The 26,226-nt window shown below is 37.3% G+C and overlaps 1 protein-coding gene across 1 annotated transcript; it reads left to right on the top strand.

Moving 5' to 3' along the window:
• Window positions 1–3,079: 3,079 nt before the first annotated feature.
• Window positions 3,080–25,447, top strand: LOC149580624 (uncharacterized). Its single transcript, XM_089805209.1, has 3 exons — window positions 3,080–3,670; window positions 23,870–24,576; window positions 24,692–25,447. Exons 1-3 carry the CDS (start codon window positions 3,080–3,082, stop codon window positions 24,753–24,755), a joined length of 1,362 nt encoding a protein of 453 aa, XP_089661335.1. The 3' UTR covers window positions 24,756–25,447.
• The last annotated feature ends 779 nt before the right edge of the window (window positions 25,448–26,226 follow it).

Genomic DNA, 26,226 nt, shown 5'->3' with positions numbered 1-26,226 from the left:
ATATCCAAAATAACTCTTGAATATCCAATTTGAATTGATTAGAGAAGGAAAATTCAAGGGAAGCCAAGAATGAGTCTTGGGCTTCACGCCCCCAACAATGCTCTTGTTTGGTCTCTAGTCTCTTATGGCTTTCTATTCCACTTTAAACATCTCTAAATTTACTTGATCCCATGTCAGGTCTTTCTCAAAAGTAAATTTATTGATGAAATAACTTTGTTTTGCCAACAAATTGTAGATACATTTATTTATTTATTAGGAAAAATGATTGGGTTTTATATATTCAAAAGGACTGGACCCAATATATTACCACATGATCTCATTTTCAAGCTTTTACCTTTTAAATTTTAGACTCGTACCTATACTCCTCTTTTACATTTCTTAACATGGGTAGGTAGAAATACATCATATATGAAACATAAATGCCATCAACTTCCAATTATTGGCTTGATGTTATACTAATGTGTTTACATATTTATCTACCAATCTTAATGCAAAATAAGGGCATATAACAATTACATATTTAAAAAAATAATGTCTCAAATGTTCTCGGAGTTTACTTTTAAGTAGGAATAGTAAAGTTGCTAAAAATTAGTTTTAATCAACCATTTAAGACATTGAAATTTCACACCTTAATGTATTAGATGCAAAAAGATATAAATGGAATGATTTAATATATTTAATTATGCCTCAAGGGAGTTTTGTCTTGGTAGAATTCCTTTCTTTTTCATTTATGAGAAATTTCATTGCAAATGGGTATCCTAACATGACTCAGTCGCACCATTTGCATAATAATCTACTAGAATCTAAGTTGCACTGAAAAGAGTTTTTAAATATTTCACCCTCTAATGAATCTTTTTTACGTGCTTGAGTCTTAAGATCTTATTTTATTTCACCCTCTAATGAATCTTTTTTACGTGCTTGAGTCTTAAGATCTTATTTTATCTTTTGACATTTAATCTTAGATGCTAGCTCATTTAATAATATTTAGTCGAGTCTCATGACATATGATTAAGACACTTTTTTTTTTTTTTTTGATGGAGGTCATCCACAAAGACATTTTAGGTACCCGATACAGGCCCACGCGTGCTTGAAACTTCTTCGGCTAAGAGCCAAGGACTGAGGAGCATCCACGCTGCCAAATTCGCCCAGGGCACGATCCCGGCCTCATCCCTTTTTGATGTCTTCGGACCTTGAACTTAGCAAGACTTGATTCCTTGTGGGCTATTTGTGATCCATTCAACTTCACCATTAGACCAAAGGCCCATTGACTAAGACACATTTCACAATCATGTCGATTCATACACACTTAACCTTGCTTTTGAACAAGGTCACATAAATACATTTTCAATCAAGCAAGCAAGCTGTTCTTTCCATTATGTATTGAAGAATGGGATTACAACTGGCAAATGGTATTGATGATTATATCATTCCATTGAAAGGGCCTTTATTGCTTCTCTTACGTGGATATCGAAACAAGGTCAAAGAATGCACGTCATTCGAATGCAAAGAAACAAGAGGAACTGAACTATCAATATGTGACTATTAGACTCCATACGCAAACAGTGTGCGGTTTGATTTTGCCCATATCATTTTTTAAAAATTTAACCAGTCAAGTGCTACACGGGATCTTATCTGGCTTCTAGATGGTATTAACGTGATCTTATCGTTCCCTTGTACACACGTTGCAAGGGACCTACCCAGAATTTTTATTATTAATTATTCCTGAAATAACTGTGGTTTCTTTATTCTTCCCAGATGCCTTGGTATGCATTGCTTGTTACAGCTGCTTATTATTATGGTATGTATTTTTTATTGAATGTGCTGGTTGCTAATGTCAATAACGCAAGTATGATGGGAGCTGTGATGTAATCTTTTTATTAATATATTTCAGCTTTATTCAATAATTTCAAACAAAAGATAGGAAGCCTCCCAGAGTAGGTATATGATATATCTGTATCCAACAGATTTCTTATTTTTAAGAGTAGTTTATTGCCACCCTAGGCGTTTTCACTATGAATGAGGCGAAGCTAAATATTAAAATCAACGGTGCAACTTTCTCAATAGCGCTTGGACGACCCGCGAAACTTATGGTTGCTGGGACCCACACAAATAAAATAGTACGTATTTAGAACTGATGCACAGTATTGGAACGTCCATTAACCAAGTTGGCAACGTCTCTTTAGGAACCTTTGGTGTTGGGCACTTGCACAATAAAACGAGTTAGAATTTGAGAACTGCAAATCAAGAATGAGGGCATTGGATTCGGAACATGAGATGTATATATAAAAGTATACATCAGCTCTATATTTCTCTCTCTACACCAAAGTTCAATTGCTAGTTTTATATGTTCAATTCACAATACTTATTGAGCTTTGCACCAACCTCTTTTATGCAATTGCCTTCTTTAAGAAAGAGGGAATTCCCAAGATGATGATCTGTTTTATTTTTGCTACAGGGCACCTCCCCTTCTTAGCTTGTTAAGTGTGTTTCCTAAGTTGGATTAGGAAGTTTTTGGTGTGTGTTTGAATAAACAATGGGATGGATGCAAGGGTTAACCCCTTTTAAATTGTAAGAGCCTACATTGCTCACTAGGCCAAATGCTGTTATTTTTGGCTTAGGATAGGGGAAGAGTGTCATTGTGGGGTAGGATAAGTTGGAATGGTGTTGTAAGGCCTTCTACATCCTATCTAGGGTCAGGGAGGGCATGTCCACCCACTAAGTTGACACAAAGAGCTACAATTCTCTAATTTCAAAAAGTTGCCAAAAATGTTGTAAAGTTGCTTGAATAAATTTTGCAAGATTTGGACAAGATTGGTTGCAACCAAATACAACCACCCCATGCTTGGATATAAGCATGGGACTGATGATTGGAGAAGGTTAATGAAGATTTGGATTGCTATTCATATTTTTTCCATCACTACTGACCGTTGGATGGTTGGAATAAGGAAAATCTAGAAGCCTAGAATCCTTTGCATCAGAGTAGTATTAGAGCCTACTCTTAACTTGGTATATGTCAGACGAGGAGGAAAGTCTTGAAGTTGAAGAAAGTGAAGAGGATGACAACATGTAGCCCAAGGCAATGAGCAAGAATACTATTGTGAAATTGGTCAATGAGTTATTGGCCAAAACAAACCTATCAAAGACAAAGAGCAAGAAAAAGATCATTGAATGGGGATATGAGAGTAATGAGGAAGATGAGACTCAAGTAGGAGAATCATCTAATCATATCAATGCACCAATGGACAAGGACCAAAAACTATTCTTAGATGCTTTGAAGTCAGTTAACAAGTTGGAACATGTGAGTTGTTATAGTGGCAGTTTTAATGGAGAAGAACTCCTAGATTGGATTGAATCCATAGACAATCACTTTGACTACAAGGAAGTGGTAGAGGAGAAGAGAGTCCGCTATGCTAAGGCTAGGCTCAAAGGTTCAACACTTGCTTGGTGGAATATGATGCAGGATGATAGAGTGGCTGCAGGAAAGAAGAAAATCACTTCTTGGGAAAGGATGAAGATAAGACCCAAGGTGCAGTTCTTACCCACTAATTATGAGATCCAAATGTACCAAAAGGTACAAAATCTGAGACAAAAGGATATGTTAGTAAGTGATTACATTGAAGAGTTCAACGAGTTGAGCCTTAGGGCTAGGAGACAAGAGGAGTTGGAAAAGGTAGCAAGATACCTTAATGGGTTAAGATAGGGAATTCAAGATGAAATCACCATGTTAGCATGCACAAGTGTTTCCAAATGGCATTAAGGGTTGAAGTGACACAGGGCAAGGTTGGAGTACCCCCAAAAGAGATGTCCTAGACCCCAACAATATAACCACATAGTGGAAACACAACAACAAGAAGCAACAATGCAAGATCTGATACCAAATTACAATAATTTATTCATAAAATATAATTGATTATATGCAAAATTTATGGTTGTAAGGCCTTTCGAGTTAGGGCCAAATACAAATAGCAATTACAAAATCAATTCTGCAAGATCCAACAAGATCCAACCCAAACACTAATCCTAGCTAGTCTAGATCTATAACATAACAACAATCTAGAAGAAACCACCAAGGAAATCTAAACTTGTGCTTGCAAGTCCACCAAGCCATCTCCTTGTTTTATAGCCACAACCCTAGCTTTCCTCCAACTTTATCCAAGATCCAAGTGTAAACTACCTCACATTCAGTCTTTTGTCCACACATTCACAACTCCATCACAATCCTGCTATAAACTACCTCACATTTGATGTTTTGTCCACAGAATCGAGAAAAACTCGCTCTTCAAATGCTCCCCCACACTCAAATGAATGAATCACTCCATCATGAATGACTAAAAGACTTCACCACAACCCCTACTTATACCAATCTAAGCCACAAGTTGGCCTAGAATGCCAAAAACTAACATTAAATACTTGAAGAGCCACAAGTCAACATCCAACATAAATTAATTGTCCAGAAATCAATAGATATCTCCTACCTCCAATTGAATTAGAACTCGTGCTTAAAATTGAAGGTATAAATTTAGGTCCTCTACAACCCCTTAAACGTGCAAAGGCTGATTCCTTTAGGATAAGTGTGCATCCATCTTGAAATTCAAGCAAAAAAAATTGTCACGCAAAATTGGTAAAAATTGATACTCTAGGAGAATTTCCATATCTCCCAACTTATGATGAATTAGGACTTGCGCCCCTAACCAAAGACAACTCTCCAGGCCTTCTTCAATCCTTGAAGTGCACAACCTCTCATTCATTGTGAAAAATTAGTTATATCTCTTTCAATAGGCACCCAAGACTAGAAAAACACAATTCCAACAACAAGGTAAAAACAACACAAACTTCAACTCAATCCATCCAATCTCTATGCAATCACGAGGAAAGGTTCTCCAATGTGTCTCCAACACATCCCTAACCATGAAAGCATAACTCCACCAAAATCAAAGCTCAATCCTCTTGCATCATGAAGACAAGGCTAGGAGGAGGAATGAGTCTTACCAAAGAGGATGGGGTAACAATAACAAAGGGTTTGGAGACAGACATAACTATGGAAGGGGAAAAGGTCCTAAAAAAGCTGATGAAAGTAATTCTACTAATGGAAATGGTGGGAACCAAAATAGAGGGTCAAGCTCTAAAGAGGAGGCTAGAGAGGAAGAAGGTTTTCTAGAGGCAAGTTTCAATCACAAGGCAGGTCTAACTCTGTCTTCACTGGTAGGTGCTATCATTGCAATTAGTTAGGCCAGGCAATAGGAAAGTGTTTGGAAAGAGCAAGTTCATCTTCCTAGGGGGAAGAAGGAATTAGTTGGTATAGGAGGATGACACACAAAGTGTTACATCTTGTATCTCAAGGGCAAGACCAATATTGGAGGGAGAGAACTTAATGTTGAGGAGAACATTGTTGAAAGTACCTAGTACCACAAAACCACCACAGAGGAAGAACTTGTTCAAAAAAACTTGTAGGTCCCATGGGAAGATCTGCAAGATTATAGTGGACTTTGGTTCCACTGAGAACATTTTCTATACTGAAATGGTAGACAAGTTGAAGTTGAGGAGGATACGTCATACCACTCCCTACAAAGTCTCTTGGTTAAAAAAATAACAACATATAGTTGTGGATGAGAAGACTATGATGGAGTTTGAGATTGGTGACTATAAGGACAAGGTTTTATGTGACATCATGCCTATGGATACATGTCACCTACTCCTACAATGTCCATGGTAGTTTGAGGTTAAGGCCATGTATGATGGTGAGAAAAACACCTACATGATCAACAAGCAACGTAAGAAATTTCAAATGGATCCAATACTAGAGATTGTTGAGGAGAAACATGTGGGTAGTAGTGTGATGTGATTGAGTGGGAAGGAGTTTCTCAAGGCCATGAAAAGGAGAAAGGAGTTTGTTGTGCTATGGTAGTGCGACTTGAAGAGGAAACAAAGGAGAAAGCTAGTATGCCAGTAGAGGTGCAAGAATTATTGGAAAGGTATCATGACATAGTAGATAATGACTTACCAAGTGCATTGCCACCAATGAGGGAAGTGATTCATTATATTGACCTCATAGTTGGAGAAAAATTTCTAAATAAGGTAGCCTACAAGATGACACCAAGTCAAAATGATGAAATACTGAGGCAAATCCATGATTTATTGGATAAAGGCTTGATAAGGAAGAGCTTAAGCCCATGTGCTATACCTACAATACTTGCTCCAAAAAAGGATGGTAAATGGAGGATGTGCACAGACTCTAGGACTATAAACAAGATCACCATCAGATATAGGTTTCTCATGCCCCAGATAGAAGATTTGTTGGACAATCTAGGGGGTTCTTGCTGCTTCTCAAAGGTGGACTTGAAATTAGGATATCATCAAATAAGAGTGAGATCTGGAGATGAATGGAAAAAAACATTCAAGAATAATGAGGACCTATATGAATGGCTTGTTATACCTTTTGGCCTAATCAATGCACCTCGTACATTCATGAGGCTCATGAATGAGGTACTAGCAGATTTCATTGGTAAGTTTGTAGTTGTTTATCTTGACGACATTTTGATATTTAGTAGGTCCAAGGAAGAACATCTAATGCATTTGGAGATGGTCTTGAGGAGGCTACATCAAGAAAAGCTGATGATCAATAAGGACAAGTGCGAGTTTCTCAAACCTAAATTTGTGTATCTTGGTTTTGTGGTTGCAAATGGTTGTATTAAGATGGATCCTAATAAGGTGAAGTCAATATTTGATTGGCCAACACCTAGGACTATAGGGGATGTTAGGAGCTTTCATGATTTAGCCTCCTACTATAGGAAATTTGTGAGGAACTTCAGCCATGTGTGTGCATCTATCCTCAATACTATTAAGTGAGGAATTAAATGCCAATTCAAGTGGACATTAGCAGTAGACCAAGGTTTTGAAATGTTGATGAAAAGGATTATAGAACTACCAACCCTCAAATTTCCAAACTTCAATCAACTCTTTATGGTAGAGTGTGATGCTAGCAAGTTGGTTATAGGAGCAGTTTTAAGCCAAGAAGGACACCTTGTGGCATTCTTTTCACAAAAGTTAAATGAAGCCAAGTAAAAGTACTCTACATATGACTTGGAACTATATGCAATGGTAAAAGCTCTCAAAAAATGGAGACAATATCTATTACCTAGGGAGTTTGTGGTTTATACTAATAACCATGCACTAAGCTTTTTGAATGGGTAGGAGAAATTAAACCAAAGGCAGATGGAATGGGTTGAGGCTTTGCAACCTTACACATTTGTCCTTAAGCACAAGAAAGGGGTTACTAGCAAGGTAGCTAATGCTCTTAATAGGAAGGCCTTGACCATACAAGAAGTATAATTGAATACCATAGGAATGGAAAATTTGAAGGAACTCTACAAGGAGGATAATGATTTCAAAGATGCTTACATGAGCCATGTGTAAAGTTTCAACAGGGATTCAAGATTGATTTCAGTGAGTTTGTATTGTAGGAAGGATTATTATTCAAGGGACATCAAATGTGCATACCTTAATGTTCTGTGAGGGAAACCATTGTAAAGGAGAAACACCAAGGAAGCTTGGAAGGCCACTTTGTCGTGGATAAGACACTAGAGTAGGTGAATAGGCATTAGTTTTGATCCAAAATGTAGATTGATATAAGAAGGTTTGTAGAAAAATGTTAGATTTTTCAAAGGGAAAAAGGACAAAGTAGTAACAGTGGGTTAGAACAATGTTAGATTTTTCACTCTTCTGAAGTGAGCCCTATTAAGAGCCAACCCTATTAAAGGTTACAAAACACACTGTTAGATATGACCATGTTAGAGGATTTAATCACCTTGTTAGGAGTGGCCTTGTTAGAGGTCTTTAGACACCTCAATCTAGAAATTCCCCCTTGTTAGAGGATTTACAAATAGCTGTTTAGCCAACTTTGTTAAGAGATTTAGATAATTGCTACAATGGTTAGAGAGTAACAATGGGATGACCTAATTTCTGATGCATTTGAATTGTTAATTATAGATCTCAATTCTAGCTTGTATACTTGATTCTTTCTGATTGAATGTATCTTTGTATCTCCATAAGGATATTTTGCATATCCTTTTGATTCACTTCCTCTAAGCATCTTCTATTCTTCCATACACTTGCACACATTAAATCCTCAACTTGACCTTATACTTATACCTTATGCATTGTCAAGTTGGCTTGAATACAACTTCGAATATTCAATATTCATCTCCTCAGTCGGCTAGAACCAACAAACAAATCTATTAAAATCAATATTGCCAAAATAAGAAAATCCTTCATTAGCCAACCATGCTTGGTAGAAACTAACTTAGAAATGATTTTCCTATGTTAACCTAGTGAATTCAGTTAACACTTCATCTTCACAAACTTCCTTTGGTAACCAAGTGAACTCAGTTAACACTAGTTCCATCTAAATTTTCCTTCATTAACCTAGTGAGCTTGGTTAACAATAAATTTTTGTGAACTTCTCTTTGTCACCCAAGTGAACTCGGTTCACACTGTCTTCTAAACTCAAAAAACACTGGAATGCTTGATAGACATAGGAAACTATCTTCATTACCCAAGTGAGCTCTGCATACCTTGACTTGCAAAGATATGACATTTTGTGTAACATAAAAGATAATACACAATTAACCAATTTATTTCAACATCAAGCATGTCAACTTGTAAAATAATTGACTTCCCCCTCTTTCACATAGAATGATAGAAATGAATTCTCTTGAAGATCTAGGTGGCTCATTTATGTTACTCCTGCATAACAAAGTTAGAATGCAAAAACACACATATATGCCTAAAAACATCAAAATGGTTAGAAAATTAAATATGAACCCTACAACAAGTTGTGTGTGAGATTTATCTTCACATAAAAAGGTTTACCCATTTCAAAATACCTTTGAATAATTTTAATTTGAGGATACATACCATTAAATTTTGCAAAGAATTGTGTCTTAGTTGAATCAAAAAATGTTTCACATGTGGATCGTGGTTTTTACTACTAACCCTTGATCTTACCATATCTCTTTGATTAGGCAAAACACATGTGTTATTCTTCCAAAAAAATTCAATCAATGATTTCAAAGCTTCACTAATTTCTTTATCCTTCTACGGTAGTCTATCGTCAAATGTTGATAACTCATTTTTTGTTGGATCTTGCACTCCTTCTCACCTTCTGATGGCTCTCATTAGAGTACCCCTACCTATTTGCATTTCTTTTCTTGTGATTCTAATGATCCAATATTTCTTCATTTGAGTTCTCACCATTGTTGATGTAAGTATGAATCTTGTGATATTACTATCTTTGGTGCATGACTTAGAACCCATTTTGTCGTATGCACTCATTAGATTCTTTACAATGTTTTTTTCCTTTGACTCATCCATTTTTCTTAGCCCAAGAATCTTAATGATGGGCCTAAATTTAAAATTCCTCATCATTTCAAAAAATAATTGGCATCTTCTTGTCACGTACAATTCTTCAAAGAATAATCTCCACATACAATTAACTTTTCTTTGACAAGTGCACTTTGGAATCTTATCAAACAATGATCGTAAAATATTAGTATCAATATCAATCAAATATATTGGATTTCTAAAAATAATTGTAGAAGGTCTTTTAATCTCTTTAGTGCTCTCAATATTTTAAACATCAATATAATTGTGCATGAGTTGCATACCTTCAACCGACGATGATGTGCCTTCACAATAAGATGTGAAAGGTGGAATATCACCTAGGTGGTATGTTGATGTTGTGCCTTCGACATGATATTATGAAGTGCACACACCCTCCAATGTAGAACATGGTGTCTCTTCAACATGAGATGACAACATGACTCCAATATTGGAAGATGGCATACCTTCACAATTTAATTATCTTGTTGACCATGAGAGTCTCATTTGTTCTCTTTGTCTTTCTAATTATATACCTTTGTTTCTTTCTCTTAGTGGTTCTTGCTCCTCTTCCAAAACCATATTTTCATTAATTGATTCCAATTTTCTTTGTTCATGCAGTACTGTCATTTTTTTTCCTTTTAATTGCCAAATCACTCTCCTTCTCTTCCAGTGTTTGAATTTTTAGTTTCTTCCTTAGCATGATGATGATGTCTACATGTGAAATCATTCAAACATATAGATTACAATGTCTTCTAAACATTGAATCATGCAAACATACGAATTACAATAATATAGATATGAATACAATATATTATAACTTACCAAATCAGAATACAATTTATCTCTATAATCACAATATACATTTCAAAAGTACTCCACTAACCTCAAATATGTTGCAATGTTGATTAATAGTCGAAATAGTGTAAAAAATGATTGATTTTGGCACTTCCAACACCAAAAATAGTCTTTTGTGACTTCCAATACCATGAAACCTACATTTTTATCATAAAAACATAACAAAACAAACTACAAAATGGACAATGTGAGCTTTTCTCAATAGTCACATTGTTGTTTGAGCAATTCTTTTGTGTATTTACATAGCACGATCCCACTATAGTACGATCGCACTATGTAAATACAATTTTTTTGTCCCTTCTTTTCCAACCTATACCATATTGGTCTTCCTACTCCCTTCTCTCTCCATCCTATACCATTTTCTCTCTCACACACTCTCTCGCTCGATCCTATCTATCTTTCTATATCTTCTTATCTTGTTCTCTCTCACTATCTCTCCATCCTATCTATCTGTCTTGCTCTCTTCCTATCCCATTCTCTCACACTCTCTCTATTCTATCTAAACCTCTCTTTCTCTTCCTATCCTATACTCTCTTTCTTTCCATCCTATCCTTGATAAATATTCCTATCCTATACAGTCTTTCTCTCCATCCTATCTATAATAAATCTTCCTATACCTTTCTATGAATCTTATCTCCTACTCTCTCTCCAATAATCATTCTCCTCTCCATCAATTACTCTTTCTTCTCTCCATTAATAACTCTCTCTTTATACCCCTTCTTTGCATCATATCCTCTCTTTCTCTCTCTCTATCTCACTCTCTCCATATACTATCCCTTCTCCTCCTTCCTATCCCCCCCTCTCTCTACATCAATTGATATCTCCGTTTCTCCACCAATCATGCTCCCTCCTATTCTCTCCATCCTATCCTCTCTCACTCTCTCTCCATCTCCTATCCCACACTATCTCTCTCTCCATCTTATCCCTGAGAAAGTTTCCTACCCTTTTCTATGCATCTTATCCCATACTCTCTCTCCAATAATTACTCTACGCTTCTCTCCATCAATCACTCTCTCTCTCTCTCTCCATCCTATCCACTATCTCTTTCCATCTCCCTGTCTCCAATCCTATCCTCTCTCTCCAAGTCTCTCTACATCTTATCCAATCTCTCTTCCTCTCTCTATACTATCCATGTTTTCTCTTTCCCCCTCTCTCTCTTACTATTTTCTATTTCATAGATATATGCAATCTCTCTCTCTCTCTCACGCACACACACACACACACATCTATCACTCTCTCACTCTATCCTATCCCCTACTCTCTCTCTCTCTCTCTCTCTCTCTCTCTCTCTCTCTCTCTCCATGAATCACTCTCTCACTCTATCTCATTCTCTCCATACTATCCCCCAATCTCTCTCTCTCTCCATGAATCACTCTCTCACTCTATCTCATTCTCTCCATACTATCCCCCAATCTCTCTCTCTTTCCATCTTATCCTCCCTCCCTCTTCCTATCCTTGACTCTTTTTCTCTCCATCATATCCCCCCCCCCTCTCTCTCTCTCTCTCTCTCTCTCTCTCTCTCTCTCTCTCTCTCTCTCTCTCTCTCTCTCTCTCTCTCTCTATCCCATCTATTTTTTTCTCACGCTATCTCTTTTTTCGGTATCCCCTCGAGCTCTAATCCTACCATCCTATCCACTCCCTCTTCATATCTACATGGAGTATCCTCTGTCCCTCTCTCTCTCTCTCTCTACTAAATATTTCCCCCCCTCTATATTCCTATCCCCTACTTGATCACTCTCCATCCCATCCTTGCCTCTCTTTTTCTTCCTATATCCATGACCCTATACTCCATCTCGTTGTTTATTAGTCAAGCTCTCTCTACATCCTATCCACTCTTTATATTCTTATCTAGACATCTTACCCAAAATCTCTCTCTTCCTATCTCCGTTCTAGATCCCCCCCCCTCTCTCTCCATCCTATCCACTATCTATTTCCATCTCTCTCTCTCTCTCTCTCTCTCTCTCTCCATCAATTACTCTAGAGAACTTTATCTCACTCTGTCCATATACTATCCCCTCTCTCTAAATCAATTGATATCTCCCTTTCTCCACCAATCATGCTTTCTCCTACTCTCTCTCTCTCTCTCTTTCCATGTTGTCTTGTCTCCCTCTCTCTCTCTCCATTTCCTATCCCATACTCTCTCTCTCCATCCTATCCCTGAAAAAGCTTCCTACCTTTTCTATGCATCTTATCCCTTGCTCTCTCTCTCTCCAACAATCACTCTCCTTCTCTTCATCAATAAATCTCTCTCTCTTCCTACCCTTCTTTGCATCCTATCCCTCTCTCTCTCTCTCTCTCTCTACATCCTATCCACCATCTCTTTCCATCTCCCTGTCTCCCAATCCTATCCTCTCTCTCTAGGGCTCTCTACATTTTATCCAGTCTCTCTTCCTCTCTCTCTCTCACACACACTATTTCCTTTTTCATAGATATATGTGATCTCTCTCTCTCTCTCTCTCTCTCTCTCTCTCTCTCTCTCTCTCTCTCTCTCTCTCTCTCTCTCTCTCTCTCTCTCTCTCTCTCTCTCCCCCCCCCCCTCTCTCTCTCTCACACACACACATCAATCACTCTCTCACTCTATCGTATCCCATCTCTCTCTTTCTCTCTCTCTCTCTCTCTCTCTCTCTATCCCCTATTCTCTCTCTAGATCTCACTCTCACTCTCTCCATACTATCCCTTGCTCTCTCTCTCTCTCTCTCTCTCTCTCTCTTTCAATATTATCCTCTCTCCCTCTTCCTATCCTTGACTCTCTTTCTCTCCATCATATCCCCTCTTTCTTCCTACCCCCTTCTCTCTCTCTCTCTCTCTCTCTCTCTCTCTCTCTCTCTCTCTCTCTCTCTCTCTCTCTATCCTATCTAGTTTTCTCTCACACTATCTCTTTATCCTATCCCCTCAAGCTCTCCATCCTACCATCCTATTCACTCCCTCTTCATATCTACATGGAGTATCCTCTTTCTTTACTAAATATTTAACACACCCTCTCTATATTCCTATCCCTTGCTAGATCACTCTCCATCCCATCTTTGCCTCTCTTTGTCTTCCTATATCCATGATCCTATGCTCTATCTCTTTGTCTATTAGTCAAGCTCTCTCTACATCCTATCTAATCTCTATATTCTTCTTTGGACATCCTACCTGAAATCTCTCTCTTCCTATCTCCTCTCTCTCTCTCTCATTGATACATGTGCTCCCTCTCTCTCTTTCACTCTATTTTTTCCTCTCCATCATATCCTCTCTCTACATCTCTTTATACTATTCATTTTATTCCTCTCTCTTCCTATCACCTTCTGTACCTCCCTCCCTCTCTCTTTTGGCTATGTAAAATATCCTTAGTAGTGCATACACCCTATTCTTTAAATATAGAATGTACACCCTATAGCGTGTATGCATTTCATAATGCACTCAAATTCACCAAACCTAAGGCTTGGATTTTCATTGCAGCTCCAACCCAAAGGTTTGATTGTTTCATATTGATCTCAAATGTGATTTCTAGCAAGCATACCAAAAATACATGTTTTTCCTTGTGTACTCTCAATCTGGTTTGTCCATGCTTGAATATGGATACAATCAAGTTACATGATATTGTAGACCTCTGTATTAGCTATGTAACCATATAATTTATTTTGAATTTAGACTATTTTAAGCCTTTCAACTATAAGTTTTTTTCTAATGTATGTTCATTTTCCCTCTAAAACCAATGTGTAGTATTTGGGGGTTAGATTTTAGCTCCTTTATCTGATTTTGCAACAATTTAGTTTTTTAGAAACTAGACTTCATTCTACACACTTTTAAAAATGTAGTTTTGACTTTTAGTTTGTTCTCAATGATTTGTAGGGGAAGCACACGGATATTTTGTATTTTTGTGATGTGTTCACTTACAAAATTCATTAAAAATGTAGATCATTTAAAAAATTGCCAAAATATTAAGGGATAAACTACATGGTGTCAGCTAACTTTTGAATGGAGCAACAAAAGAATTTCCAAAAAATAATTAAACAAGGGGGACCACACTTTGCACTACATTATGTTTTTACTAAAAAAAAAGTACCACTTTCTGTGCCTCCCTTTTTTGAGGGCTTTAAACTCACCATTTAAAAAAAAATTAGTAGTTTAGAAACTAGATTTAGAGGACTATAACTTTTGTTTTAGTCATATTTTGAAACTTTTAGTGTAACTATCTTCAAATTCTTGTTGAAGTTCATAAATTGTTGATTTCAACAAAAAGTGGCATCTTATACCCCCCTTTTGGTATCACAACTTTGTATGCTTACCCAAGTGCAAGTGCAATATCTTGCGTTATCAACAATGATTGCATTTGAACTTTCCACAGACCAAAATTCTACCCATAGAATTTTTGCACCTTTAATTCTTTGATGACTATAGAATTTCAACCATTGCAATTGTGACCAACAAACTTCTATGCTCTAATGCAAATTATAAATAAAAAGAGCAAGAAATAAAGATGTAAACGATAGAAAATAAGATCATAGGAACACATAATTTATCATGGTTCAATAAATGTTTCCTACATCCGCACTAAGAAGGTCTGAATCCTTTATTAATCACAGAAGTACAAGTTGCTTTACAAGATATAAGAGATCATATAAAAAAAATCCAAAATAACTCTTGAATATCCAATTCGAATTGACTAGAGAAGTAAAATTCACGGGAAGCCAAGAATGACTCTTGGGCTTCACACCCCCAACAATGCTCTTGTTTGGTCTCTAGTCTCTTATGGATTTCTATTCCACTCCAGACATCTCTAAATTGACTTGATCCCATGTCAGGTCTTTCTTAAAAGTAAATTAATTGATTAAATAATTTTGTTTTGCTAACAAATTGTAGATATATTTATTTATATATTAGGACAAATGATTGGTTCATATATATTCAAAAGGACTGGACCCAATATATTACCACACAATCTCATTTTCAAGCTTTTACCTTTTAAATCTTAGACTTGTACCTATAATCCTCTTTTACCTTTCTTAACATGGACAAGTAGGTAGAAATACATCATATATGAAACATAAATGACATCAACTTCCAATTATTGGCTTGATATTATACTTATGTGTTTACATATTTATCTTACAATCTTAATGCAACAAGGGCATTTAACAATTACATATTTAAAAAATTCATGTCTCAAATGTTCTCGGAGTTTATTATTAAGTAGGAATAGTAAAGTTGCTAATAATTACTTTTAAGCAACCATTTAAGACATTGAAATTTCACACCTTTAATGTATTAGACGCAAAAAGATATAAATGGAATGATTTAATATATTTAATTATGCCTCAAGGGAGTTTTATCTTGGTAGAATTCCTTTCTTTTTCATTTATGAGAAATTTTGTTGCAAATGGATATCCTAACATGACTTGGTCGCATCATTTGCATAATAATTTGCTAGAATCTAAGTTGCACTTAAGAGAGCTTTTTTAATATTTCACCCTCTAATGAATCTTTTTTACGTGCTTGAGTCTTAAGATCTTATTTTATCTTTTGAAATTTAATCTTAGATGCTAGCTCATTTAATAATATTTAGTCAAGTCTCATAACATATGTTTAAGACACATTCACAATCATGTTTATTTATATGGACTTAACCTTGCTTTTGAACAAGGTCACATAAATACATTTTCGATCAAGCAAGCAAGCTATTCTTTCCATCATGTATTGTAGAAGACTCATTTTAGCTTTATAGGTGATCAACTCTTATAGAATATGTTCAGACACAATGGGAGTTATTTTTGAGGTATCCCACGTTGAAATGGAGAAGGCCCTATATAAAACCACAAGTTGTAACCAGTGTCAAGAATTCCCAAGGCTCATGTATCCTTAGGTGGTTTTTGCTTCTCTCTCAAATGCTTCTACCTTGGTATGAGACGTGATTATTTTACCTACATCTAGGATGTGATGCTTTATTAAGGATTACAAGTGGAAAATGGGATTGATGATTATATCATTCCATTGAAAGGGCCTTTATTGCTTCTCTTACGTGGATATCGAAACAAGGTCAAAGAATGCACGTCATTTGAATGCAAAGAAACAAGAGGAACTGAACTATCAATATGTGACTATTAGACTTCATACCCAAACAACGTGCGGTTTGATTTTGCCGATATCATTTTTAAAAATAATAATAAGTAGTCAAGTGTGTGAAAAATCTAACTATTGCAGTCACTAATTATTAATCTCCTATAAACGATTATTAAACTGCTGAAAACAAATTTCCAGCTAATATCGAAAAATAACACAACTGCAACTTCACTTATAAAATACGAAAAGAAATGCGCAACACAATGAACACAATATTTTCGAAAAAATTGTCCCTGGAAAAACCCCTAAGGGAAAACCAGTTCTATAGATGAGGAATTATATTAAACTTCAGCAAATCAAGAGATACAAAATTCCTTGCCTCACACTGGCAGAACTCTGACAACCTCCTAATTTCTCCTGTTGATATTCCCCACTGCTATTCCCGCGCTAACACTGCGCCCTTGCTAACACTACAAGACTGTTTGCTAACACTGCAAACATTTCTCCAAAACTTCTTCTCCAAATGACCCAATGACCCCTTTTTATACTACTCCTGTTGGTAAACCAACGACCGAGATTAAATCAAACCAACGGCTGAGATAAAGACAACTCGACAACCAATAATAGAATTGGTTGCAAAGTGTCCAAAAGGGAATCACTAGAATTAGTAAATAATAACCATTTACTAATTTTTGGCAAGTGGACAAACAGCTGTCCAAACCACCCATAAATACAACTGCTATTCATAGATAAGGACGAACAACTATCCAAGCTACCCATAAATACTACTGCTATTTTCGGGTTAGAAATAACAGCTATCCAACTAACAATAATTAACACTCCCTCTTAGCGAGGAAGCTGTTCGGAATGACACCCATCTTATCTCTGAAGAAGATAAATTTGGCCTTTCCCAAAGCCTTCGTCAGAATTTCTGCTACCTGCTCATTTGTAGGTATGTATTGTAGTCGAACAACTTCCCTTTGTACACAATCTCTGATGAAGTGATATCTGATATCTATATGTTTAGACCTATCATGAAACACTGGATTCTCAGACAACTTGATGCAACTCTGATTGTCACAATGTATCACAGTAGTCTCAACCTTCTGACCAAACAAGGCTACTAACAACTTTCGAAGCCATATAGCTTCACATGTTGCCATGCTAGCTGCTATGTATTCTGCTTCTGTTGAACTTAGAGCCACAGACTTCTGCTTCCTGCTGAACCAAGATACAACTCTTGATCCCAAGCTGAAACAACACCTTGAAGTGCTCCTTTTGTCTGTTGTACTTCCTTCCCAATCTGCGTCAGTATAGCCTATCAACCTGATACCTTCACCTTGAACATATCTGATCCCATACCCGACTGTACCACACAAGTAACGTAGCACATGCTTAGCCGCTATCCAATGCATTCTCTTTGGTTCAACCATGAACTGACTAAGAGAGTTTACTGCAAATGCTATATCTGGTCTAGTGTTGACCAAATACATAAGCAAACCAATCAACTGTCTATATAAAGTGGGATCTACATCCTTCTCCTTAGTTGTATCTACCTTCCTCCAATTCGTGATCATGGGTGTAGACATGGCTTTGCAATCCTCCATCTCGAATTTCTTCAAGATTTCAATGCAATATTTCCCTTGACCAAGGAAAATCTCCCCATCTGTCTGCCACACTTCCATGCCTAGAAAGTAGTGCATAAGTCCTAAATCCTTCATCTCGAACTCTTCTGCAAGGTTCTTCTTGCAATCCACTATGAGCGCTAGTGAACCTGTAAGAAATAGGTCGTCCACATAAAGAACAAGAATGAGAATCTCACCCCTAACCATCAAGTAGTAGAGGTTAGCATCTGCTTCACTCTTCACAAAGCCCATTTTCTGCAAGTATGTATCAATGCGCTCATACCACGCTCTAGGAGCCTGCTTGAGTTCGTACAATGCTTTCTTCAATCTGCACACGTGGGTCTCTTTGCTGTGTGCTACAAAGCCTTCTGGGTTTTCTATGTATACCTCCTCCTTCAACTCACCATTGAGGAATGCTGTCTTGACATCCATTTGATGGATTTGCCATCCGATCTGTGCTGCAAGTGAGATTACAGCTCGTATAGAAGTATACTTGGCAACTGGAGCAAATGTCTCCTCATAGTCTATTCCCTCCTTCTGAGAGAACCCCTTTGCCACAAACCTAGCCTTGTATTTCTCGATGCTACCATCTGCACCGTGCTTTATCTTATAGATCCAGCGTGATCCAACTACAGCCCTATCTGTTGGTCTAGGTACTACCTCCCACACATCATTCTGCATTATTGAAGAATATTCCTCAACCATAGCATCTCGCCATACCTGATGTTTTGCAGCTTCCTGATAGCTAGAAGGCTTACTATCTACCAACTGACTAACTAATGCCACATAGTCATTGAACTTGGCTGGTTGTCTTTGCTGTCTAGTACTCTTCCTAGGAGCTCCCACAAACTCCTGCGTATCCCTTTGTGTATCTGGAACCACATGGTTCGTGCTGCCAACTATAGAAGATAAAATGTCAACCTCTAAGTCTTCTAGATGCATTTCCTGTTGCACCCGTTGCTCCATACTCTGTGAATCTTCACTAACTGAGTCTACACTCGTACTGGTAACTGTACTTGAGCTTTGCTGCCCTTGACTTGGTCTTGGAGCTTCTATTGGCTGCTCACTTTGATCATCTGCTGGCAAATCTCTGGATCTCCTGAATGCCTTGTCCTCCATGAACTTGACATCCCGTCTGACAATAATTCTTTTAGTCCCCGGAATGAAAATCCTATATGCCTTTGAGGTCTCGCTGTACCCAACAAAGTATCCCCTCTCTGCAGTCTGATCTAACTTTGTACATGTATCTCCAGGAATATGACAATATGCCAAACTCCTGAATATCTTGATGTGACTAACATCTGGCTTCTTCCCTGTGAAAGCCTCCTTTGGTGTCATCTTCCCTAGCACCTTGTGTGGAACTCTATTCTGAATGTAGACTGTTGTATTACACGCCTCTGCCCATATGTAATGGGGCATGTCCTGGTCATGTAGCATAGCTCTTGCTGCCTTCGATATAGAATGGTTCTTCCTCTCAACAACTCCATTCTGCTATGGATTGTAAGGAACAATCCATTCTCTCTTGATTCCTTCTTTGGTGCAGAACTCCTGGAAGACATTTCCTTTGTACTCGCCTCCATTGTCTGACCGAAGAACCTTTATCTTCTTTCCTGTCGAGTTCTCCACAAGAGCCTTGAACTCTTGGAATCGACTAAAAACCTCATCCTTAGTCTTCAAGAAGTATATCCAGGTCTTTCTAGAGAAATCATCAATAAAAGTAACATAGTACTCATATCTTATGAGAGATTTCGTCGACATTGGTCCACAAACATCTGAATGTACTAGATCAAGAACACCCTTAGATCTGGTGTCACTCCTTGGAAAAGATTCTTTCGCAAACTTCCCCAACACACATCCCTTACATACATCGTCATGCTCTGTGCTCACCTTTGGAACACCTGTCACGGTCTCATGAAGCAATCTAAGTGCTCCATGATGAATATGGCCCATCCTCCTATGCCATAGCTCTCCAAGATCTCTAGGATTACTATTGCTCATAAGTGCCTTAGGAGTATCAAATTGCAATCTATAAAGGCGACCACTCCTAACTCCAATAGTTATGGGTGATTTCCAATCCTTGTGCTTAATCAACACATGTGTCCCTCTAAAGAGTACATTATACCCCCTATCCTGAAGAACAGATACAGAAATCAAATTCATACCTAAGCCTGGCACATATAACACATCATGAAGAGGAATTATCTTTCCATTCTCCCTCTGAAACTGAACAGTCCCTTTCCCAACAGGGTTGAGTTTGGACAAGCTTCCCATAGAAATCTGGATGTTGGTGTCCTCCTCCTTGTAATTGGAAAAGTACTCTCTAACTCCTGTCATATGAAATGACGCCCCACTATCTATATACCAAACACACTGTGAGGTTGAGCTAACCATACAAGCTATGAGTGCAAACTCATCTTCCATTTTGCTGGAGAGTTCTTCTGCACTTGCTGAAGCTACCACCTGCTTCTTACCCTTTTTCCTCTCTGGGCAATCACTGACATAGTGGCCAAACTCGTGACATTCAAAGCACTTGACCTTAGAAAGGTCCTTCTTCTTCTTTTCACTTTGTGAATTTGATCCTTTTCTAGATCCCTTCTTTGCTTTCCCTTTACCCGCTAGGGCAACGTTCTCTTGTTCCACCTCATTTTTCTGACTCTTATTGGTCCCATTGACAAGACTTAGTCTAAACTCTTCCTGAGTGAAATCAGTCCATAGTCGATCCCAACTCGATAAAGTATCTCATCCACTGACAACTTGAACAAAGACACTCCATTATTTAGTAAACCCATTTAGGGCTATTCTCACTAGCTCATCATCACTAGGGCTATCTCCAACAGCTGCTAACTCATCCTTGACAAGTCTGAGCTTGGTGAGGTAACTTGTGACGTCTTCTCCCTGATTCATCCGGGTATTCTTTAGCTTCTCTTTGAGAATCAACTTCCTATTGGTGGTAGCATTCTGGTATAGATTTAGAATGGCGTCCCACATCTTCTTTGCTGTATCTAGCTCCAAGATATGTGGAACAATATGATCCTTGACACCATCAAGGATAATCCTCCTCACTTTGGCATTGTCCTTTCTATATGCTGCAAGCTGTGTTGCATCCGTTGGTATAGGTACACCACTGGTAGCATAATCTTTGATACCATTCTCTTCCAACAATAAAGAAATTATGGCCTTTCGGACACCAAAATTTGAGGCACCATCCAATCTATCCTGATCTCTCAAACCAGCTGAAGCCATCTCAAGGGTTTAAAGCAATAATAAATCTAAAGAGATCAAAATTTCTTTCCTAGGGAAAAACTCTTCTACCCTTAACAATGCTCTGATACCATGTGAAAAATCAAACTATTGCAGTCACTGATTATTAATCTCCTATCATAAACGATTATTAAACTGCTGAAAACAAATTTCCAGCTAATATCGAAAAATAACACAACTGCAACTTCACTTATAAAATACGAAAAGAAATGCGCAACACAATGAACACAATATTTTCGGACAAATTGTCCTTGGAAAAACCCCTAAGGGAAAATTAGTTCTACAGATGAGGAATTATATTAAACTTCAGCAAATCAAGAGATACAAAACTCCTTGCCTCACACTGGCAGAACTTCGACAACCTCCTAATTTCTCCCGTTGATATTCCCCACTGCTATTCTCACGCTAACACTGCGCCCTTGCTAACACTACAAGACTGTTTGCTAACACTGCAAACGTTTCTCCAAAACTTCTTCTCTAAATGACCCAATGACCCCTTTTTATATTACTCCTGTTGGTAAACCAATGACCGAGATTAAATCAAACCAATGGCTGAGATAAAGACAACTCGACAGCCAATAGTAGAATTGGTTGCAAAGTGTCCAAAAGGGAATCACTAGAATTAGTAAATAATAACCATTTACTAATTTTTGGCAAGTGGACAAACAGTTGTCCAAACCACCCATAAATACAACTGCTATTCATAGATAAGGACGAACAGCTGTCCAAGCTACCCATAAATACTACTGCTATTTTCGGGTCAGAAATAATAGCTGTCCAACTAACAATAATTAACAAAGTGCGACCCGGGATCTTATCTGGCTTCTAGATGGTATTAACTTGATCTTATCCTTTCCTAGCCTGAATTTTTATTATTAATTCTTCCTGAAATAATTGTGATTTCTTTCGTTTGAGATGCCTTGGTCGTTACAACTACTTTTGTATGTATTGGTTGTCACAGCTGCTTATTATTATGGTATGTATTTTTTTATAGAATGTGTTGGTTGCTAATGTTAACGCAAGTATGATGGGAGCTGTGATGTAATCTTTTTATTAATATATTTTAGCTTTATTCAATAATTTTAAACGAAAGATAGTAAGCTTCCTAGAGTAGGTATATGATATATCTATATCGAACAGATTTCTTATTTTTAAGAGTAGTTTATTGCCGCCCTAGGCGTTTTCAAGAAGAATTAATAATAAAAATTCATGGTAGGTCCCTTGCAACGTGTATCCAAGGTAAGGTCCCTTCACAAGACACATCCTAATATTTTTTAACACCTCAAAAGACCACTTATATATATCCACCACATAATATCTTATCAAGTTTTCTTAACTAATACATTTGATTTAACTTTTAAGTAAAATAATTAATTCATAAATTTAAGCTGAATTTTCTAAATATATATGTATATTTATGATGGGGTATTTTATTCTTCTCAATATTGAATTTTAAGTTGTTTCTTACTTTTGGGTTGGGGCTCATGTGATCTTGAAAATGTGGTCACATATCTACTTTTTATATTGTACTCGTAGTGTCTCATCTTCTTAGTTCACGTCCAGAAATTGCTTAAAATTTGTCGTTACTTTGGTGGTCCACTTTCTAAGCCATGGTGGAGATCCACTAACTTAGCAATGTAGATTCATTCCATTTTCGTGCATTCCAATGCCAATATAAATATTTTGAATTACATATAATATCACCATGTTCTCCATTGGCCACTTGTTCTCAAGACAAGTTAGAAAAAATAAAAATTAAAAACTTTGCATGCTATTCAAAGAAGTGACAAACCAATATAACAATTACAAATAATAGTGTCAAGTGACTTGCCTTCGCCACCAGCGAATGACAGTTTGCTTAGTTTTTTATTATTTCTTTACTTCCCTTGTATGATGGTTGATACCTTGCCCAATGAACGTCCAATCACTGATATTGGGGACAATTACATTATCCGGACAACTAGCAATGTCAGGGAGTACTATTTAAGTGCAATTAATGTTCTGAGATATATTTCTGAAGTTTTGAACTATGAAAATAGCATAAAACTCCAAGAAAATTATAATTGACCAATTGATAAATAGAAATAAACTACCATAAATTAATTTAAAAATAGAAATCTTGTCAAACTTTAGAACTTGAATATTTTTAGAATTGTATAAATTAAATAAGAGGTCTAATGAAAACATTAGTACCTTATATAGGCAAGGACTAAAAAGTCAAGACACCAAAATTAATAGTGGGTTAGGCAGGGACTAAAAAGTCAAGACACCAAAATCAATAGTGGGTTAGGTAGGAAATGGAGAAATGGGCAATGTCTATACAGCCACGAAAATGCACTTCAATACGGAGGAGAGGACTTAGTCAACTTTTTAAAAAGTTAGAAAAAGCAATGTAAAAGAAGTGCATTTTCGTGGCTGTATATCCACGGGCGGAGAAATGATGCAGCTGACATTACGTATTTTTCCTAACGATTAACTGGACGGTACAGATGTGACAGAGTACGATGATCGATGGGCATGAAGAAATGATGTCACCGGCCGGTGCAAATTCGGCACCGCCTAAAAATAAGGCTCTAGATGCATGTACCTAGTTAGTCTCTGGTTGTCGTCAGCTTCATAGACAGCCGTATCCCACATGCTATTCTAAATCTTTTGTCAACAAACGCTATAGTTTGGTCGGCTGGATACCGCTGCCTTGCTATATATAGGGCTCGCAAACCCACCCTCCTCTTCATTACAGTTCTGCCATTTGTTTCTGTTTGGGGTTCCATGGGCTGGCCTTACTTTGTCTTGAGCAGGCTATCTTAGACGTCTTGCCAGACTTCTTACCCATCTTAGATTACCGGGATGGCATCTTATGGGCGCCCATCTTATCCATCTCAGATTGCCAGGATGCCATCTTATTCATCTCAAAGTACCGGCACGACATCTTATCCTTCTTAGACTACCGGGATACCGCGGACTGGGTTTACCGGGATAAAATGTACGGGGTTTACTGGGATGCCATGTACTGGGTTAAGCGGTCTGAATTGTTTGTATTGGATTCCCTAGATAAATGGGCCAGCACAAGAGGCGGGCGTTCTGGATTGTCAAGATCGATTGATGTTTACATAAAGAAGAGAGAGCCTCTTGTCGAACAAACCCTTACTAGGCAGCTTTACAAAGTCCTACATCTGTTGGAATTCATTGATGTTTACATAAAATACGAACTCGGAATTTCGTTTCCTTCTATTATTAAGATAGAAATCCACTCTGCCAAGGTGCACCTTGCCATTTTCTCCAAAAGATCTCGGTGTTTCGTTGATGTGGATCTATCGAAGATGCCTGAGCTGGCTGAGCTGGTCCGTATGTTAGAGAGTAATTGTGAGAGTATTCCCGTGTTTTATTACGAGGAACTACAGAAACTCCGCCAAAGGTAATCTTAGCGTGCTTTTGGTTCTTCTTCTTTATATAGCATCTTGTTTTGCCTTTCAAATCTGGTTTATAAATCTCTTTAATGTAATTATGTTTTGGTTTTGTGTGAAATCCAGGAACTGCCAAATGTCCAAAAATCCAGTGGGGCAAGGGCTACAGAATCAAGTGAAAGAGTTTTAAAGAGGACGCTTCGGCCAGCTTGTTCAAAATCTGGAGAAGCAGTGCACGCTGCAAGGAAAGAACAGGCGTAAACCTTAACAATGGTATTGGGCATTGGAGGCACTGGCAAAAGGGCACAAAACTCTAGTCCTGAGAGTTGTTTGACCCACAGCAGTCAACTTGCTCTAGTATTCTAGAGTAGGTTTTTTGTTTGGTGTGGGAGAGTCTTTGACCTTAGAGCGAGTTCATCCTCCACCCTCTTCTCCTTTGTAGGAGAGGGATGGAGGTCTTGGCCAAAATTCTAATTGGCAAGACCATTACTCTAGAGGCAGAGAGCTCCCACACAGTCCACAACGTTAAGGTCAAGACTCAAGGCAAGGAAGGAATTTTCCTTTTCAGGAAGGGGAAGTCCAGCCCATGCCTTTTCATACACCTCTGTGTGGACATGTAGGTCTTTGTCAAAACCGTAGTAAGGAGTCTAGAACTCTCACACGATGTTGACACCATTGACAACGTCAATGGGCACAATTCGGTGTGGAGACCTCAGACACCATTGACAATATAAGGCAAAGATTCAGGACATGTAGGTAGGTAGATGTTTACTGTTTGTAGTATTTCCTTGACACAGTTCAAAGGAGTTTACTCTTTTGACACTGTTCAAATGAAATCTATGATCAGTAATTAATAAATAAAATCAAATTTTAGAGTGTGAATTTCTTTGTTTGAATATTTTTGAAATATGGTTGTGTTTTCTATTACAAGCATTAAACAAGTTTCTAGGATCTATGTGGTAAAAACAATCTTAATATAAATGGATGATAAGTTAGATAAGGAAAAAGAAATATTGTAAATCTTAGGCTATAAGTGTTAAATAGTTAAAGTTGACTTTTTTTTCAAAGCCTAATTTTTCCATTAGATGTATGGTTTTCAAAATGCATGACTATGATCTTATTCGGTTTGGAGTCTCGATTACGACATCTCTTAGATAGCAGTGTTTTATTTATTAATCGAATTGAGCCCATTTGGTCTTTAGATAGCAATGTTTTATTTATTAATCAAAATGAACCCAATATATTATATGCCACGTGACTTCATTTTCAATCTTTGACCTTGTAGACATGAAATTTATTAGTTCGTACCGTAACTATTGGAATCATGAAATGGCAATTATTTTTTTGGAGAACCAATCATATTTATAAATTTCTAAAGTTTACTTATGTATTATAAAGTTGTATAATTTTAATATATTTTTAAATTTAAATAATACTATTACTAAAAAACTTATTGGCTTTGCCTAAAAAACATAATGAAATTTGGAGAAAATCAACGAAATTCAGCAATCGAAACAGGTGTCTTCCTGTCTCATCGGTTGGCATGCGTATAGATTAATGCCTAAAATTTAACCACGTTCATACTTACGGTTCGTTTCATCACTTAAGACGGAGATTTTAGCATTTATGACAAAGCCACAACAGGACAAAGTCATGAAAGA

This window comes from Cupressus sempervirens, chromosome 1 (genome assembly GCF_028749045.1).
Source record: "Cupressus sempervirens isolate cs-2001-9-10 chromosome 1, ASM2874904v1, whole genome shotgun sequence".
Lineage (NCBI taxonomy): Eukaryota > Viridiplantae > Streptophyta > Pinopsida > Cupressales > Cupressaceae > Cupressus > Cupressus sempervirens.
This window is presented reverse-complemented; position numbering and strand designations above follow the sequence as displayed.